Source organism: Tursiops truncatus, chromosome 13, assembly GCF_011762595.2.
Source record: "Tursiops truncatus isolate mTurTru1 chromosome 13, mTurTru1.mat.Y, whole genome shotgun sequence".
NCBI lineage: Eukaryota > Metazoa > Chordata > Mammalia > Artiodactyla > Delphinidae > Tursiops > Tursiops truncatus.
In genome coordinates this window covers 9858783-9877740 of record NC_047046.1, presented here as the reverse complement: position 1 = coordinate 9877740, position 18958 = coordinate 9858783, and the positions used below count along the sequence as shown (strand labels likewise).

The 18958-nt window shown below is 43.1% G+C and overlaps 1 protein-coding gene across 1 annotated transcript in view; it reads left to right on the top strand.

The window, feature by feature from the left end:
* Positions 1 to 18958, top strand: part of TMEM233 (transmembrane protein 233) — a 39331-nt gene that overhangs the window by 18142 nt on the left and 2231 nt on the right. The window contains exon 2 of the mRNA XM_033837897.2: positions 12145 to 12281. Coding sequence (XP_033693788.1) covers positions 12145 to 12281 — 137 coding nt within the window. The remainder of the gene's footprint in view (positions 1 to 12144; positions 12282 to 18958) is intronic.

Here is an 18958-nt window from a genome sequence, read left to right as displayed (position 1 = left end):
ATCGGCTGTTTGTATATCTTATTTGGAGAAATGTTTATTCAGATTCTTTGCCCATTTTTAATTGTTTGTCTTTTTATTGTTAAGTTGTAAGAGTTCTTTATATATTCTGGATACAAGTCCCTTATCAGATATCTAACTTGCAAATATTTTCTCTTCTTTTAGTGGGTGGTCTGGGCCTTGTTTCTTTCACTTGCTTTGTGACCCTTGTTGGAGGGAACTGTCTGCGTGTTGCAAAGTTTTTAGCGAAACCCTTCCTTTTTCGCCTGTAGCCTTTCTCTCCTTTGCCTTGCGATGTGAACACTAGGCTGGCAGTAGATTCAAAGGCAGACACTGTGAGGGTTCAGGCTCTGTGCTCAACTCCTGGGTTCAGGTCCCAGCTCTATCCCTTCACCTAATTTCTCTGGGTCTAGGTTTTCCCACCTCTACAACAGGAATGTTAACGCAGACCTCTTTGCATTGTTTTCAGAATTACACGAGATAATGCTGGGCCCTTTTATACTCATCTCAGTTAAGTCTCACCACCAACCTGTGTTGTAGGTACTATTATCCCCATTTTGCAAGTGAGGAAAACTGAGGTTCAGATCCATCCCTCCAAGGCTTTATTCTCCTTTAGGTTCAGCTGCTACCATATTAAGGATCCATATATCTATTGTATAACGTCTGTAATAAAATTGGGCAGAGCACAATTCACATACACACATACAAATGTTGGGAGGGGAGGTTCCATTTAAGTGAAAAATCGCCAGTGACTTTGGCCTATAAAGTGAAGGCTAAAGAACTAAAATTCCTTCATGAGTGCTTGACCTCGAGCCCAAAACTCTTTCTTCTGGTCATTCAGACAGCAAACCCGTGTCTGCCATTCTAAGGCAGAAGCCCACCCTTCGGAACTCTGACACAGAAAGTTAGGTGACTCAGTTTACCCTTTGTTCTGCCAGTACCAAAATAACAGGTCGTCTTGGTTGGTCAGAAAGTTATGCTGGTCGATGGTTTTGTTTTGGGGTCTGTCTGCTTTGCTTGTGGATTTGTTTGGTTTTCTGACCTCATATAAGGGAATTAAAGGAACCCTAAGTGCCCTCCATCAGGGACTAGAAATGGAGTGCTGAGTAAAGAGAGACGTGGTGTCTGCCCTCATGGAGCTCACAGTAACACACACTCAGGTCAATAAGCAACAGAGTCAATAACCGTGAGTCACACCAAGAGCTGTTGACCAAGAAAACGCAGAAGCCTGCAAATAAGAAAAGAGTTCATTGGGATGTTAGGAATTGCAATTCAGGAGACATAGATTCAAATGAAACTGAAAGAATGTTCCAGGGAAGAGAAAGAGTCAGGGACTTATAAAGGCAAAAGCCACAAGGCTGTTAAAGCTGTCTGGCAGGAATTATGATTGATTCTGACTCAAGAAAGGAAATAGCTTGTCCTGAAGGGATGCACTGACATGAGTTATTTTAGGGTAAGTGTCTGATAAGTATCTGGAGTTTCTGGAACAGCAGGCAGATGTTCTGGACGCTACATTAAGACGTAAGTGGTTGAATCTAAAGAAGAGTGGATATATGTATATGTATAACTGATTCACTGTGCTGTACACCTGAAACTAACACAATATTGTAAATCAACTCTACTCCAATAAAAATTTAAAAAAAAATTTTTTTTTAAAAATCACCTTCTTTGCAACCATAATTCAAAAGGAGTCATGTACCACAATGTTCATTGCAGCTCTGTTTACAATAGCCAGGACATGGAAGCAACCTAAGTGTCCATCAACAGATGAATGGATAAAGAAGATGTGGCACATATATACAATGGAATATTACTCAGCCATAAAAAGAAATGAAATTGCGTTATTTGTAGTGAGGTGGATGGACCTAGAGTCTGTCATACAGAGTGAAGTAAGTTAGAAAGAGAAAAACAAATACCGTATGCTGACACATATATATGGAATCTAAAAAAAAAAAAAAGGTCATGAAGAACCTAGGGGCAAGATGAGAATAAAGACGCAGACCTACTAGAGAATGGACTTGAGGATATGGGGAGGGGGAAGGGTAAACTGGGACAGAGTGAGAGAGTGGCATGGACATATATACACTACCAAATGTAAAGAAACTGATAGCTAGTGAGAAGCAGCCGCAGAGCACAGGGACATCAGCTGGGTGCTTTGTGACCACCTAGAGGGGTGGGTTAGGGAGGGTGGGAGGGAGGGAGACGCAAGAGGGAAGACATATGGGAACACATGTATATGTATAACTGATTCACTTTGTTGTAAAGCAGAAACTAACACACCATTGTAAAGCAATTATACTCCAATAAAGATGTTAAAAAAATATCACCTTCTTTGAGAAAAGGTATTATATTAGCAAACAACATTAAGAATAGGGAATTATGCGTTGTTTATGTTGATTATGTCTTTGTTCTCAGAAGAATGATAATTGACCTGGATATGGTTAAACAAGTAATATTATGAAATAATTCAAATGCAAAGGAGGTAGAAAGATTAAATAAAATGCATGACTGTTAAAAAAAAAAGACATAAGTGGTCAAAGTTCAGATTCCATCCAGGCTGAGATGTGCATAAGCCACACTTTCTTAGCGGCCTTGAGAGCTCTCTTAGCAATACCAGCTCCATTTTGATTGTGCTTTTCCAGAAGGAAACAGACCAGGGCTGAGTCAGAGCCTAGATCAAGGGACCTACTTAGGATGGGGTGACCTGAGAAGGCTGCCCTGAGGAAGTTGACCTGTAAGCTGAGACAGGAAGAATGAGCAGACATTGGCCACATGGGACGGACAGGGAAGAGAGCTCCAAGCAGAGGAAATAACCCAGACGAGGACCAGGGCCAGGAAGGAGGTAGGGGGTGAGCAGGGAGGAGGGCTCCAGAAGAGGCTGGAGAAGCATGCCACGGGCCAGGCCTTGGAGGGCTTGGAAGGCCACAGTTGAGAATGAGAATATGAGTCTCTCCCCAGGGGCAAGGGGAGCCAACGATGGGAGGCCGCTCAGAGCTTCCAGTCCCATCCCCTCACATGCTATCAGATATCAGGAGCTTTCCAGAAAAGCCACTTTCCACTAAGGTGTCACTGACTGCTAAGGCGTCACTCTGCTACCTGTCCCAAGTGACAGAAATGCACCTTCTGTGCCTTACCAAGGAGGAAGGGGACTTAGTGGTGGAACTCTTGATTTTTATTGAGGTCTTTTTTTCTTAACACTGGGAAAAATCATGAAGGAGAGCAACTGGGCAAGGGGATGTGGACTCTACCAAAGTATATTTAATAGCTCATTTGTTTTCATCTTCCTCAGTTGGCATATGACATAATAATATCAATATAATAGCTCATACTTATTGGTATTATTTCCCAACCACTGGTCTAAGCACCTACGTGCATTAATTTACTGAATCCATAATGACCAGGAAGCCAAAATAAAAAATAACTGACAATGTCTTCCATTGTTATTATTTGGTGTTTGGGGGCTAGTTTTATTTGAGGGTGAACGTGGAAATTCTGAGCACGTTTGGTGTTAGGAAAAAAAAAGAAAATGAATGAGTTTTTGTCAGAGAGATCAGTAGCTCAGATGAGAGATATATTTGCCCCAGTTTTTTAATCAGTGGCCAAATTTTTATTAGAATCAAGTCAGCTCTCTGGTGCTGGGTTATCAATAATGCATTAAATCTAGCTCTTGGGTTTTGGGGGACATAATGAAGTAGTTATTGTAAGGGCTTTGTCAGTGAATTTACTGTCTTTTGCTTAAGTTTGTAGCCCCTTAGCAAGTTGCCTTTGACAACAGAAACATTATTTGCTTCCCTCTCTCTGAGTCTCAGTGTTCTCATCTGTAAAATAGAGGATAAAACGTCTTGCTCCCATGAGGTTACTGTGAAGGTGCAATTATATGATGCACATAAAGTGATTAGGTCAGGACCTGGCCTGTACTAATCTATGGTTACTTAAAATATTAGCACTGGGGACTTCCCCAGTGGCACGATGGTTAAGAATCCACCTGCCAATGCAGGGGACACGGGTTCAACCCCTGGTCTGGGAAGATCCCACATGCCATGGTGCAGCTAAGCCCGTGCACCACAACTACTGAGCCTGCACTCTAGAGGATAAGCACTCCATAAATATTATCTATTATTTTAGCATGATAATTCATTATTGTAACTATCATAGCCCCTGGTTTCACCTCCAGCCTCATCTCATGTTCCTTCCTCTCTCTCTCTCTCTCTCCCTCCCTTCCTCCCACCACCCCATTTTTCTTACCTTAGTAATATTCTGTAATCTTGTTTATTTGCATGTTTGAGTATTTATTTTCAGTCTTTACCAGAATGTAAGCTCCATGAGGGCAGGGAACAGTGCCTGGCACATAGCTGGCGCTTAATAAGTAGCTTTTCAGTGAATGAATGAATGAATGAATGTCCATCAGGATAGTGGTTCTCAACTCTTCTCACAATGACCCGAGAAGCTTTCCAAAAAATACTGATTCTGGAGTCCTATCCCCAGAGATCCTAATTCAGTTGATCTGGGATGGAGCTTGGGCACAGGAATTTTTATGGGCATTTTTGGGACCATAGGCAATTCTAAGGTACAGCCACCAATATAAGGAATATAAAAAGTATAACTTGAGAGAGTTTCAGTGCAAATCTTCACCTGGCAGCCACCCCATAGGTGATGCTGTCTCAGCTGGTATCATCGTGTGGAATGCAGCAGGAGTTCTGCTGTAAAGACCAGAGGGAATAGACAAAGTACTTTCCGTATTTTCCTGGCTCAGGACAAGAGAGCAGCTGTATCATTGATGTAAAGTGCCACAAATTCCCACAACACTGGACCCATTGGTGTTCAACTCCAGTTACCACAATTTACGGGGTTATTCTGGGTGTCTCCTTGGAAGTGTGGATGCCGGAAGTTACCTGTACATTCTGACAGGTAGCCAGGAGGCTTGGCTGCATGGCCTCACAACACAATCTTGCTGGTCCCTGCTGCAGTCTTCCTGAGATTGGGCATAGAGACAGTCTCCCTCATTTCTGGCTCCTGAACAGCTTTCCTGCCAGGGTATTTGCGTATCATGTGTCCATCCAGGGAAGGGACGTGTAAATAAGCTTGAAGTTACTAGACGCAGTGAGCATGACGTCACTAGTATTTACTACAGGAGAAAGGAACTTGTCCACTTTTCTGTCCAAGTGTGACCTTTGCTGGCTCGAGGCAGCTGACCAAGACCTGGAAGCTCTTTTTAGGTTTTGTAATGACTTATATTTTGCCAGCACAAGCCCAGGCTCACAGAAAAGGGAAAAGGCACCACTGGGGACTCGAGCACCTTGTAAAATGTGTGAGGACAGCCCATTTGTTCAACATGCTGAGAAACATTCATTTGACTCGCAGTGGAAGATAAAAACCGGAAAGAATCTAAAGGTCCTTCATTTTCTTTAAAAAAATAAATTTATTTTTTTAAAGTCCCCCAATGCAGGGGACATGGGTTTGAACCCTTGTCTGGGAAGATCCCACATGCTGAGGAGCAACTAAGCCCATGCACCACAACTACTGACCCTGCTCTCTAGAGCCCTCGAGCCACAACTACTGAGTCCATGTGCCAGAACTACTGAAGCCCGCACGCCTAGAGCCTGTGCTCCGCAAGAGAAGCCACCGCAATGAGAAACCCGCGCACCGCAACAAAGAGTAGCCCCAGCTTGCTGCAACTAGAGAAAGCCCGCATGCAGCAAAGAAGACCCAATGCAGCCAAAAATAAATAAATAAATTTATTTTTAAAAAGTATATATATATATATCATCATTAGGGGAAGCTTGGTGGAAGGTACATGGGAACTCTTGGTATTATCTTTGTAACTTTTTGTGAAACTTAAACTACATCAAAATAAAAGTTATGAGATTTCCCTGGTGGCGCAGTGGTTAAGAATCCACCTGCCGATGCAGGGGACACGGGTTCAAGCCCTGGTCTGGGAAGATCCCACATGTCACGGTGCAGCTAAGCCCGTGCACCACAACTACTGAGCCTGCACTCTAGAACCCATGTGCCACAACTACTGAGCCGGTGTGCCACAGCTACTGAGCCAGTGTGCCACAACTACTGAAGCCCTCATGACTAGAGCCCATGCTCCACAACAAGAGAGGCCCTTGCAATGAGACGGCCGCCCACTGCAGCAAAGAGTGGCCCCTGCTCGCTGCAACTAGAGGAAGCCCGCGCGCAGCAACGAAGACCCACGCAGCCAAAAATAAACAAAAAATAAATAATTAAAAAAATATGTTTAAAAAATAAATAAAAGTTATAATTTAGGGAAAAAGACAATAGAACAGGAGAAACTGGGAGAAAATTTTGCAGCACACCTAACAGATTAATGTATATTATCTTCTGTGCTATTCATAGAGTTGCCACTAGCCATGTGACTGTTGAGTATTTGAAATAGTGCCGTAGTTTTTAATGATAATAGTTTGGAGTGTTGGGTTAAATAAAATATATATTATTAAAGTTAAGTTTGTCTTTTTTTTTTTTTGCGGTACCCGGGCCTCTCACTGTTGTGGCCTCTCCCGTTGTGGAGCACAGGCTCCGAACGCTCAGGCTCAGCGGCCATGGCTCACGGACCCAGCCGCTGCACAGCATGTGGGATCTTCCCGGACCGGGGCACGAACCCGTGTCCCCTGCATTGGCAGGCGGACTCTCAACCACTGCACCACCAGGGAAGCCCAAGTTTGCCTTTTTAATGTGGCTACCAGCAAATTTTAAATTACATATGTGGCCCCCATTATATTTCTTTTTTACACTGCTGATCTATAATATATAAAAAGTTCCTGCAAATCAATAAGAAGACAAACCAATAGAAAACTAGACAAAAGATACAAGTATAAAATTCATCAAGAAGAAATACATTTGACAAATAAACATCCATACATATATTTGTTAATTCAACAAGTATTTACTGATCTCCAGGCACTGTATTAGTCACCAGGGAGAGTTTTACATAAACTCATCTGAGAAGGCCTCTCTCAAGAGGTGACATTTGAGTGGAAGTGTGAATTTGACTTAGTTTCATTATTAATCAAGAAATGTTATTTAGAGATTCTTTTTCGCCTGTTAAAATGGCAAAAATAGATTGATAATATACAGTGTTAGCAAGGTTGTGGAGGAAAGGACACTTAAATACTGTTAGTGGGAATATAAATTTATATAGCTTTTTTGCAATGCGATTTGACTATGTCTCCAAATGTAAATACATCTATCCTTTGACTCTGTAATCCCGTTCCTAGGAATCCATCCTAAGAGGCTCAAATGTGTACAAAAAATATGAATGAGGGTGTCCACTGCAGCATATTATGTAACTGCCACAAACTTTAAATAACTGAAATGTCTTTTGGTGAGGTGTGACCATTTAAGTGACTACTACAAACCCATTAAAAAGAATGAGACAACTATACTTGCAACTTTTCTGAAAGTTTGAAGTTGTTTGAAAACAAAAAGTTACCCACCAAAAATGCATCATGGCAAATTAAGATTTTCCCCAAGAATCAAGGATAATGCAATATTAGGGAGTTTATCAATATACTTTAAATCATGACTGGAGAAAGAAAACAGGAATGAGATAGACCCAGAAGCACTAGCTTGGAAAGCCTCCCACCCTATAACAAGTGGAAAAAAGCAACTTTCAGAACAAATATAGTATAATACTATTCACATTTTTAACGAAGAGGAAAAGGAAAAAATGAAAAACTCTGAGTGAGAGAGAGAACCAAACTAGCTACGTGACTTTGGGCAAATCATTTTAACTTCTCTGTGCCTCAATTTTCCCATCAGTCAAATGAAAACAAAGCATCTGCCTCACTGGGTTGTTATGAGGACTAATGAGATAACCCTTGAAAAGTATTTAACACAGTGTCTGGTACATAATAAATGCTCAATAAATGTTATCTGTTACTATCATTTTGTCAAAGAAAAACTCAGAGGCCGAAACAACTAGAAAAGAAAACATTTTATTTGAAAAGAAATACAAGGAAGTCCAGCCTCAAAATGACCAGCCAGCCAAATAAAAAGCACAGCGCAAGTATGTAAAGGAAACAAATGCAAAATTGCCAAGGTTACCAAGTTTTACATTAATCTGTTCATGATTAAAAAGCAAAGCGGAACAGTATCTTTCTCAAAAGATTACATATCCACAAAAGAAGTGACCTGTGTTTAGGCATCCACATAGCAAAAGGCAAGGATGAAATTCTTTGCCAAGACTTAGGGGAAATACTCAAGGTTTCAATATCAGAGGGATGCGGGCTAGATAGACTAACCTGTTGTTCTTGGTTTAATCTCAGGATACAAATTGCTATTTCTTTCTCATGACTGTGATACATGATGTGCTTAGTGATAATGAAAACAGGAGAAAGTGTCAGTTGTTTTCCTTTCATATTATTCATGGGAAAAAAATCTAGAAGCAAACATACCACACTGTTATCTTTGGGAAATAGAATTGGGAGAAGAGCTTACTATTTACTGCATATGTTTCTGTAGCATTTGAATGCTTTACATGTTCACAGATTTCATTCATAATTTGTGAAAGAACTAAGAAGATCATATAAATTTTAAATATTGAAGCCATCCCTTGTTTCTTTCTAGTTCTTCCACAGCAGATGGGATAGTTTGCTTTTTAAGCTCTTCAGAAAAAGATTTATAAACCGTGCATTTTCTCTAAAAGCCATTTCTACCACTTCAGTCTGTAGCACCTGCCAGGAGACACTTAATATGCAATTCCAGTTGGGAGAGAAAAGAATTACAGCCAATGAATTGGGGAGGGGGGGTAATTAATCCTTTCCTGCTTCATTGTTAGATGATGACCCTGAAGCGCAAGCCCCACACCAGTGAAGTCCTTTAGAGTAGAAATCTGGGAGTTCTAAAATATCCCACCCTCATCCCTCCCCCCATATCCTTACATCTACCCAGCAGATTTACCCATGGGCAGCCCCTTCTTCAAGAACCAGAGGAAGAAACGGATTCATTAGAGGACTCCTGGGGAGAAAAGAGTCCACAGTTAATACTGAAAGAGGCTTTTCATCTGTTTTTCAAGCTAACCGTGGACCCATTCCTGGAATGACTCAACATCTCCCTTATGAGCTCCAGAGGGATGGTGAATTGCAGAGAGGAGGGTCACATACAGGATGCCAGACTGGCAACAGGTGATGAAGGTTGGGCAGGATTTGCTCGTGTCTTGCACTCAAATCCCCCTTAACCAGGCACCAGCATGACTCTTCTGACCTGCAGCAGACAAGTCAAGTGGCCTGGGTAGCCCCCACCTCACCTGTGCTCATGGGCAATGCACAGATGTAGACACACCCTTCAACATGGCACACACTGGCTGTTCTTCCCACTTCCGTTGTCACTGCTGTTGAGAACATGAAACTGGCTTTTCATCCAAACAGCCAAGAGTTGGCAATGTTTGTGGGGAGATTGGCGGGGGGTGTCTCATTATTTTTTCTCTGGTTACAGCAAAACACAAACATCACCAGAACTAATCTGAAAACTGGGTTTTCCAAGGTAGCATGATAGAATAATGATCATTTTGGGAGAGTCTGAATCTACGTAATTTTAAACTGATCATGAACTCACAATTTGGGGTTCTAGGATTCTATGCACTGACTTTGATTGTGAAGCCTCTAAAACAAAGTTTCCCAAACTTGGGTCCCCAGATTCTATTCTGTCAAGGGGTAAAGATTGATCACCTGTAATTCTGATAAGTAGCCCAGATGAGTCTATCGCACACCAAGGATCTCAGCTTTAGAAGAAGAATAAAACAGGCAGTGGCAATTCACAATAAAAGGCAACATGTGTTGAGCATATATTATGTCCTGGACCGATGCTAACCACTTTGCCTGCATTAGCTCATTAGCACCTCTCATAGGAAGGAGGTGTTATTACTGTTGCTCCCAACTTACAGATGAGGACACCGAGGCTTAGAAAGCTTGGTAATTTGCTCTAATTCTCACAGCTGATAAGATGTGGAATCTGAACTCAGATCTCTCTGCGTTTAGAGCCCATACTCTGTGACACACTTCCTTGGGTTAAATCTTAAGGTGGTAAGCATCTTGACCTTGCAGGATGTTAAGGATAGCTCTCTAGACCAAAGCTTTTCAGTCCTGAGACTGCCAAATACTGTGGCAGCAACCCAAGTATCCATCAGTGAATAAGGAGATAAACAAAATGTACTCTATCCATAAAATGGAATGTTAGCCTTAAAAAGGAAGGAAATTCTGACACATGCTACCACATGGATGAACCTTGAGGACATTACGCTAATTGAAATAAGCATAAAAAGACAAATATTCTATGACTCCACTCGTATAATGTCCCTAGCATAGTCAGATCTATAGAGACAACATAACATGCCGGTTGCCAGGGGCTGGAGGGTGGGAAGAATGAGGAGCAGGTGTTGAATTGAGGGCAGAGTTTTAGTTTGAGACGATTGATTATGGTGATGTTTGCACAGCAGTGTGAATGTACTGAGTGCCGCTGAACTGTACACCAAAAATGGTAAATCTTATGTTGGGCACATTTTACCACAATTAAAAAAAAACTGGTGTCTGGTTCCTGCACCAGTTAAATCAGAGTCTCTGCAGAATAGGGCCCAGCTATCTGTATTTTTTAGAAATATACTATCCAAGTGTTTCTAATGGGCACCCAGAGTTAAGAACTCCAAGAATTCAGCGTACAGAATTCTGGAGCTCACCCTGCTGGCAGTCCCTGGCATCGTTGCACGTTCTCACTCTCCCATTCACACAAGAGGCCTAAAAGCAGGACTCGCTGGGAAAGGCGAATCTCCCAGCCTGTTGCTGACTAAGGTGGCCGGGTCCAAGCATTAATGGAAGGTCCTGGAAGCAGAAAGCTCTGTGGTATACTGGGTGCTTCTCTGGCTTGTAGTTGCCTGCATATGCCTCATTCCCCTTAAGAGTCGACGAAGAAGGGTGATTATTACTGAAGTACTGAGCTTTCAGGATCAAGAATAGAGCTCCCACGGAAACCTACAGTTCACGGCATGGATCAGGTCACTCTGTCCTTAACTTATAAGTGCATATTTCCGGTCTTATTTGGGCTGCAGCATGACTTTTGGGGAATTCTCAGCAATGGGAGTTACGATAAAGAGAGCTTATTAGAAGAGAGAAGAATGGCATCTGGCCTCCAGCTCAGCAGCAAGGATTCTCTGAGCACCTCTACTTTGCCTGGGACTCCAAGATGCCCTCAATGAACTCATATTCTTTAGGGAAATGGACGTATTCATTCAGCCAATGCTTACTTCTTGAGTCCCTGCAATGGCCCAGACATTGCTCAAAGGGGCACAGAATCTGATTCTGGGCCTTTGCACAAGGATAATCTGCTGAGCCCAGTGATACCCTGCAGTTGCTGGATCATGGGGAAGCCTGGGGAACTCAGAGGAGAGGCCAGGATGGCTGGGACATTGGGGACGGGTAGCTGCTGTTTACCAACCAGTACGAAAGTATTCCAATATTTTAACAGCTGGGAAAGCTGTATGAGGAGGTGCCAGATGAATGGCAGCTTGGCTTGGGCAAAGAGGTGAACAGTTCAGCCAATGTCCCTGACCTTCTTGTGTAGGAACGGGCAATCTTTTTCTGTCGTAGACCAACTAGTAAATATTTTAGGATTTGGTAGACAGTATGCTCTCTGTCCCAGCTACTCAACTCCATCGTTGTAACATAAAAGCAGCTATAGACAATAGTAAATAAGTGGTTGTGACTGCATTCCATACAGACTTTGTTTATAAAAACAGCAGGCTGGATTTGGCCTATGGGCCATAGTTTGCAAACCCCTCTTCTAGTGGATGAGACAGATATACCCATTCATCCTTTCATCATACAAATATTTATCGCGCATCTTCTACATGACAAATATTGCACTGGGCACTGGTATACTGTGCTGAACGAGATGGAATGGTCCCTGCCCACAAAGCACTTAATGGGAGAGGCCAAATCAGTCTGTTCAATATGCTACGGTAAATATTAAGATGAAAGTAATCAGGAAATACAGAAGAGGAAGTTAACTCAGACTGGGAGTTCAGGGAAGACTTCCTGGAGGAAGTGGTAACCGTGCCACCTGCTCAGATCAGCCTGGGAAGCCATATCTTTCCCTGTGGGTTGTCATCACCAGCTCTTCCCTTGTGTCCTCCAGTCTCTGAACAGCTACAATGATGGAGACATCGAAGGATCCAAGCGGCTTGGGAGGAATGCCAAGTGGGTGGCCTTCGCCTCCATTATTATTGGCCTTCTCATCATTGCTATTTCTTGTGCAGTTCACTTCGCACGAAAGTAAGTAGGCTTTTTTAATCCCTCCCAATGTAAAATGTCTTTTCTTTTTTGTTTTTTTTTTTAATTTATATATTTGGCTGCACCAGGTCTTAGTTGCGGCACGTGGGATCTTTAGCTGCGGCATGCGGGATCTTTTAGTTGCAGCATGCAGGATCTTTAGTTATGGCATGTGAACTCTTAGTTGCAGCATGTGGCATCTTTTAGTTGCAGCATGCAGGATCTTTAGTTATGGCATGTGAACCCTTAGTTGCAGCATGTGGGATCTTTAGCTGCGGCATGTGGGATCTTTTAGTTGCAGCATGCAGGATCTTTAGTTATGGCATGTGAACTCTTAGTTGTGGCATGTGGGATCTTTTAGTTGTGGCATGCGGGATCTTTAGTTGTGGCATGTGATCTCTTAGATGCAGCATGTGTGATCTAGTTCCCCGACCAGGGATGGAACCCAGGCCCCCTGCATTGGGAACATGGAGTCTTAGCCACTGGACCACCAGGGAAGTCCCCTAAAATGCCCTTTCTTGAATGTCCACTGGAATCAACTAGGATAGGTTAGATTGTGCTTAGTAACAAACAATCCCAAACAAAAGGTTTTGATTTTTCCTCACTGCTGTTCCATGGGCCTTGTAGGTTTGCGGAAGGTCTCTCTTCCACACAGTCACTCAGGGTCCAGGCTATCTGAAACTCCACCATCTTATAGCTGCTCTATCTAAAACAGGAGTCAACAAAATTTTCCTTTAAAGGGCCAGATAGTAAATATTTTAGGCCACTGTCAGCATCTCAGTTGCAACTACTTAGCTCTGCCATTTTAGCACAGAAGCAGCCATATCCAATCTGTAAATGGATGGGTGTGGCTGTGTTCAATAAAACTTTATTTATCAAAACAGGGAGCTGGCCCATGGGCCATAGTTCTCCAACCTCTGATCTAGAGCATGAGGGCTTCTCAAGCTAAGACAGGGGACAGAAAAACCAGAGAATCCCACGTGGGTTTTCACTGTCTCAGCCCTGGAGTGACACATGTCACTTAGGCTCATAATTGATTGGCTAACACCAGTCACATAGTTCGACCAAACTGTAAGAGAGTGAGATGTAGGGCAGTAAGTGGACTATTTAGGTTATTACTTGCTCTGCCTTAGCATCTAATCTGCTAAATGATTTGCTACATGACATTGCATCCAACTAGCCTAACTGTTTTTAGTTTAAGAGCAGAAGGGTCTCCACAGATGTTTGGTATTTTCCGTGAGCTCTCATCTCATAAAGAGATGGGTGCTGTTGATGTTTCTCTCTGGATTTGGACAAATTTATTCTGATTTCTCCAACCAGCTGAGATGGGCTCCCTCTGCTAGAATCAATGATACTTTCCATCAGAGGTTTGCCAGAGGGCAAGGTAGTGTGATGGACAACCAAGACCTGGAAATGGCAAGTACAGATTCATCTCTGTCTCACTGCGTAACTCCTAGCAAAACAGATAAGAACTCAGAAATCCTTTCACTCTTCTGTCAGAGCAGCACTGTTCCTCCTACACCATTTCCCTCAAGCTGAGAAGATCAGTCTTTCTGACTTGGTTTCAGGAAGGGCCCACTGGGTGGATAAGAGAGGAGCGGCACACCCTTTAGCCTGCCAGGTCAGCCAACCCCACCTTGGCAACCAAGAGTGTAGTGGATGTCACAGTAGGTCAGCTTCCTAACAGGCAAGCCAAATCCATGAGCAATCGGGCAGTTGGGTGGAGGGGGGAGATGTCAAAATACAAAGAGTCATAAAGGAAAAAAATAGATGGCTTTGGCCAAAGAGAGGAGAAAAGGACACTAAAATATCAAAGGAACCTCAAACTTTCTTGCCTGCAAGATGGCAAATTGATGATGTTGGCGTATGAAGGAAAAGACAGTTGAAAGATAGATGTGAACACACCAACTTTCCTCTTAAGGAAAGCGTAATGTGCTTGTGTGTGTGAGCACAGGGCTGTGAGCTGTGGAGTTAATGGTGTGGGTTTGGGACCAGACTTCCTGGACACAAGTACCCCCTTTACCACTTACTTACGGTGAGACCATCAGCCAACTGCTTACCTTTCTCAGCTTCAGTTTCTTCCTCTGTCAACTGGGGATTATAGTAGCACCCATTTAATAAAGCTGTCGTGAAGGCTGATGAGAATGTGTATAGGTTGGCATCTGTTCTTTAGTAGTACAGAAAAAATACAAACCATTTATTCTATTATTACTACGGTTGTCAACATGACTGGGGGAGGACATCAGAGTTTAAAATGCTACTAAATAGAGTTCAAGTCTTTGTACACATGAGCCGAGCTCAAAGGACGGTGTTCCAGGGGAACGAGGCCAAGTCCTGGCCCGACTCCTGGGGACTTGTGAAAATACATACTGCCCAGATCGGTGTTTGAGCTAAGTGGTTATAATAATAGCAGCTGACACTGACATAGAACTTACCATATGCCAGATACTGTTCTAAGCTCTTATATGAATTAACCCTCACCGAGTCCTCACAGCAACCCCATGAAGTAGGTAGTATTATCCCCATTTTTGCAGATGAAGAAACTGAGGCTCAGAGAAGTGAAGTGACTTGCCTGCTGTCTCACAGCTAATAAGTTGTAAAGGTGGGTGTTAAGCCCGGCATAATCTGGCTCTGGAAACTGTCCTCGGCCAAACACCGCACAGCCTCTAAGCTAGTACGTCCTTTCTAGTACATCCGCTAACAAAGGCCAGTGGACGGCGCTCACCTTGTGGCTAACTCGAGAATTATTTATATGGTGCTGGTGCGGTGAGGTTCCAACCTACCACAAGAATGGGATGGGTTAGGGCCCAGGGTAGCAAAATCAAAGGGCTGCAGGGGTTAGGCAGGGAACGTCCACGCATGAAGCAGCCTGGTCGCAGGACAGTAGGTGGCAGTGGGGGCGGTGGTGCGAGGAGAGAGTGCAGTTTATGGGGAGCAGCCAGCACTCTGCTCCGGCTACTCGTCACCGCTTGGAATGCAGATCTCATGGGCCCATTTTCCAGAAGACATTGAAAAGCTCGGTCTTCATTTAAAATCTGATTTTTAGATTTTTTTTTTTTCTTGCGGTACGCGGGCCTCTCACTGTTGTGGCCTCTCCCGTTGTGGAGCACAGGCTCCGGACGCGCAGGCTCAGCGGCCATGGCTCACGGGCCCAGCCGCTCCGCGGCATGTGGGGTCTTCCCGGACCGAGGCACGAACCCGTGTCCCCTGCATCGGCAGGCGGACTCTCAACCACTGCGCCACCAGGGAAGCCGGATTTTTAGATTTTGACAACCAGTTCACATTGTTTAAACACGTGGTGAGGGCCCGAAACAAAAAACACAAAAATCGCACCTGCAGCCTGGACATTAGCTACTTTGCAGTCTCCGGGGGACAGTTGGGCTTTCAGAGTTCAGTTTGCCTATTAGACACCATGCAAGAAGTTTTACTAGGGACGCAGAAGTCTTCATGTATGGGGACTTTCTCCATTCTTAATATAAATGTTTCTATCTGGAGATAAAGCATTGATGTTTGTATGCTTGTGATTGAGGTTTTGTTAGTAGTAGTAAAGGACAGGAGAGGAAGTCCCCTCTGGACCCCTTCTCCCTGAGGGGAAGTGTTTCACAGCTGTTAGAGCCTGGCCCGCAGCAGGATTCAAATCCTAGTTCTACCACCCAGACCGCCCGGACGTGTCATGAAACTCTCTGTGCCTCAATTTCCCTCTCTCTAAAGTGAGGATAGAATTTTCCCCACATCTGTATGGTCAGCTTCCTTTTAGATACTTTTTCTTCCATGTTATCAAAGAAAGCAAAAATGTCTTCCAGAGTTAGAATCCCATGGAGACACTCAAATTTAAAGGCTTTGGGGTGTGTGTGTGTTTGTGTGTGTGTGTGTGTGTGTGTGTGTGTGTGTGTGTGTGTGTAAGTGTAAGAGACAGCAAGAAACTAGGCCTCAGTGAATGAAATCAATTCTATCTTCCGTTAAGACCAGTAACAAGGCCGATTTCTCAGTAATCCTTAGAAATAAAATTTCCCAGCCTGGCTTAATGCAGGAACTGAATGGCAATGTGGAATTGCTAAGGCAGAGGTTCCCAAGCTTTGGGCTGCAGAAGAGTTACCTGGGGAGTTTTAAAAGAGGTGGACATCGTCGGAGCCCTACCTCAAAGGATTCCAACTCACAAAGCCAGAAGCGAGGACCAAGAATCTGCATTTCCAAGCTCCCCGCTCCTGCCCTAGGGCTCTGGTGCAGGTGATCAGAACACACTGAACTTTCTCCCTCCCAAATCTAAAAGGCAGAGGCACTAACAGTAGCCAGCCGTTAACAGAGTGGTCAGTTTTCATTTACCTCAGCAAACTTGTCATCCTAACATGTTATATCTAACTCAAGGCCAAGGATGGGGGTTATTTTACAGCCTAGGAGATGGACCCGCAGAGAGAGGCTCTTTTGTAGCAATCTAAAAGGCAGCAAGGACTTCCTTGGAGGGGCTGGGAAAATCTGACTTTAGAGAAGAACTCCCCTAGAGATAAGACCAAAAGGTTTGAATATGTCAGTTTTCTGCGTTTCATTAAAAAAAACTGTCTGAAGTCACCTATTGCCTTTTAAAAATGGTGAAGTTCTGCCTTTCAAAAAAGTATTCCTTATCCTTATTAAGAAAACTGTAACCAATCTCTTGTCCCTCAAGTGACTGGAATCTCGGGTAGTTTGTTTTCTCGGAATAGACTCAGGTCGTGATAGTCTCTTCTCCCAAACTCATAAAAAAGTCTCATTCATCCTAGTTTTTTTCCTCCCAGTCTTATCAAGATATAATTGACATATAGCGCTGTGTAAGTTTAAGGTGTCCAGCGTAATGACTTAACTTATATACACCATGAAATGGTGACCACAGTAAGTTTAGTGAACATCTATCAGTTCATGTAAATACAAAATTAAAGAAATAGAAAAAAAAATTTTTCCTTGTGATGAGAACTCTTGGGATTTGCTGTCTTAACCACTCTTATATGTAACGTACGGCAGCACTCATTATATTTATCACATCGTACGTCACGTCCCTAGCACTCATTTATCTTATAACTAGAAGTTCGTACCTTTTGATCACCTTCATCCAACTCTCCCTCCCCCCAGCCCCTGCCTCTGGTAACCCCAAATATGATCTCTTTTTCCATCATTCGTCCTAATTTTACAGGTTGTCTGTGTGAGCCGCATGGTGCTTAGAGCAAAGAAAGAGTTGCATGACATGTGGTCCGTTAGAACTGGGAATCATTGAACTAAAATAGTCAACAGTTTGGGATAGAATGCTGAGCCGTCAGAAGAGAAGTGTTCTGGTCCAGATGGAATCAGAAACTTGCAGTCTCTTGCAGTTATAAAGTCCACTGCCCGCAGGTTACTAGGGAAAGTGGAGGAATGGATCACAGAGGTGAGACGTTTAAATACTGCAGCCGTCTCGTTCTTGATCCCGCTTCTTCACATGCCCAGCCTACGTCAGCAAGTCTACAGAGTTTTACTTTCTGCTGGTGTCTGAGGATTCAGGCAAGTGAGGTTATTGTAGTCATGTTTCACAAAGCACAGGCCTCACCTGTGACAGATTCAGCAGAGATGTTTGTGTTGTATGTTTCAACACTGGAACCACGTCCCGAGCTCAGTGGGAGCCCTGTACCCATTCATACTCATGAGTGTCGAGCGACCTGGTGGCCAGCAGCTCCATTTAAACGGTTGCTTTTTTCTCTTTGAGGAACATGCATAGTTGATTTCTGTAAATGCACATATATTGCAATTCCACTGACCTTACATCTCTGGGTGTTCTTGTAGGTACCTAAACAGCTAGGCACACTCCCACCATGTATTAAAAATGTTTGTTTGTCATTCTTAGCAATAAGAAATTTCATGTTCCAGAGTTCCATTAAGGAAGGACTTGACTTCTAAATTTAAGGATCCCACGACTCTCTCCCATTAGTAGGTTCAGAGTTAGTAGATGTTAACGCATTCTGTACGGCAAAGCTTCCGTCTCACAAACAGACTGGAAAGGTCCTTTCCCGACCTCAAAATATCCTGCCTTTGCATTAGAAGGGAAGTAGGCATGTACTTACTTACATATACACGTAAGCCTACATCTCAAGGGGGATAAGAAGCAAGGACTTGGTCTTGCAAAAACATAAAAGCAAATCTCTCTTATTCCCTGTATTATCGGCTGGTGTGAGGCTTCTTGGTGATTGTTTCACGCAGGATGTGTCTTCAGAGAATTTTTATGATTCCATGATGAAAAATGGGGAACATTACCTGTTTCCAGAAGATCAGAAGGGCTTTCTTTGTTGGTTCAGATGAGTTGCAGTAAAGACAAGTAAGACCTAAGTCATCAACAATGGACAGATTTTTGCTTTGAAAAGTTTGTAAGCTGGTGGGACATTGATGAAAACATCAGAATAAACATGTTCAAAAAAATAAAGAAATGTTTTTAAGAGAAAGACATTTTTATAAAGGAAAGAAAAAGATGTTCAACCTCTTCAGTAACCAGGGCAACACAAATTAAAGCAACAACAAAATACTCATATATATATATATATATATATATATAATTTTTTTTTCTGTCTGCCAGATTGAAACAATTTAAAAGATGGATAATGTCAAGGTGGGTGAGAGTGTGAAGAATTGGATACCACGCTGTCGGTGGAACAGTAAATTGGGACAGTCTTTTGGGAGATCAATTT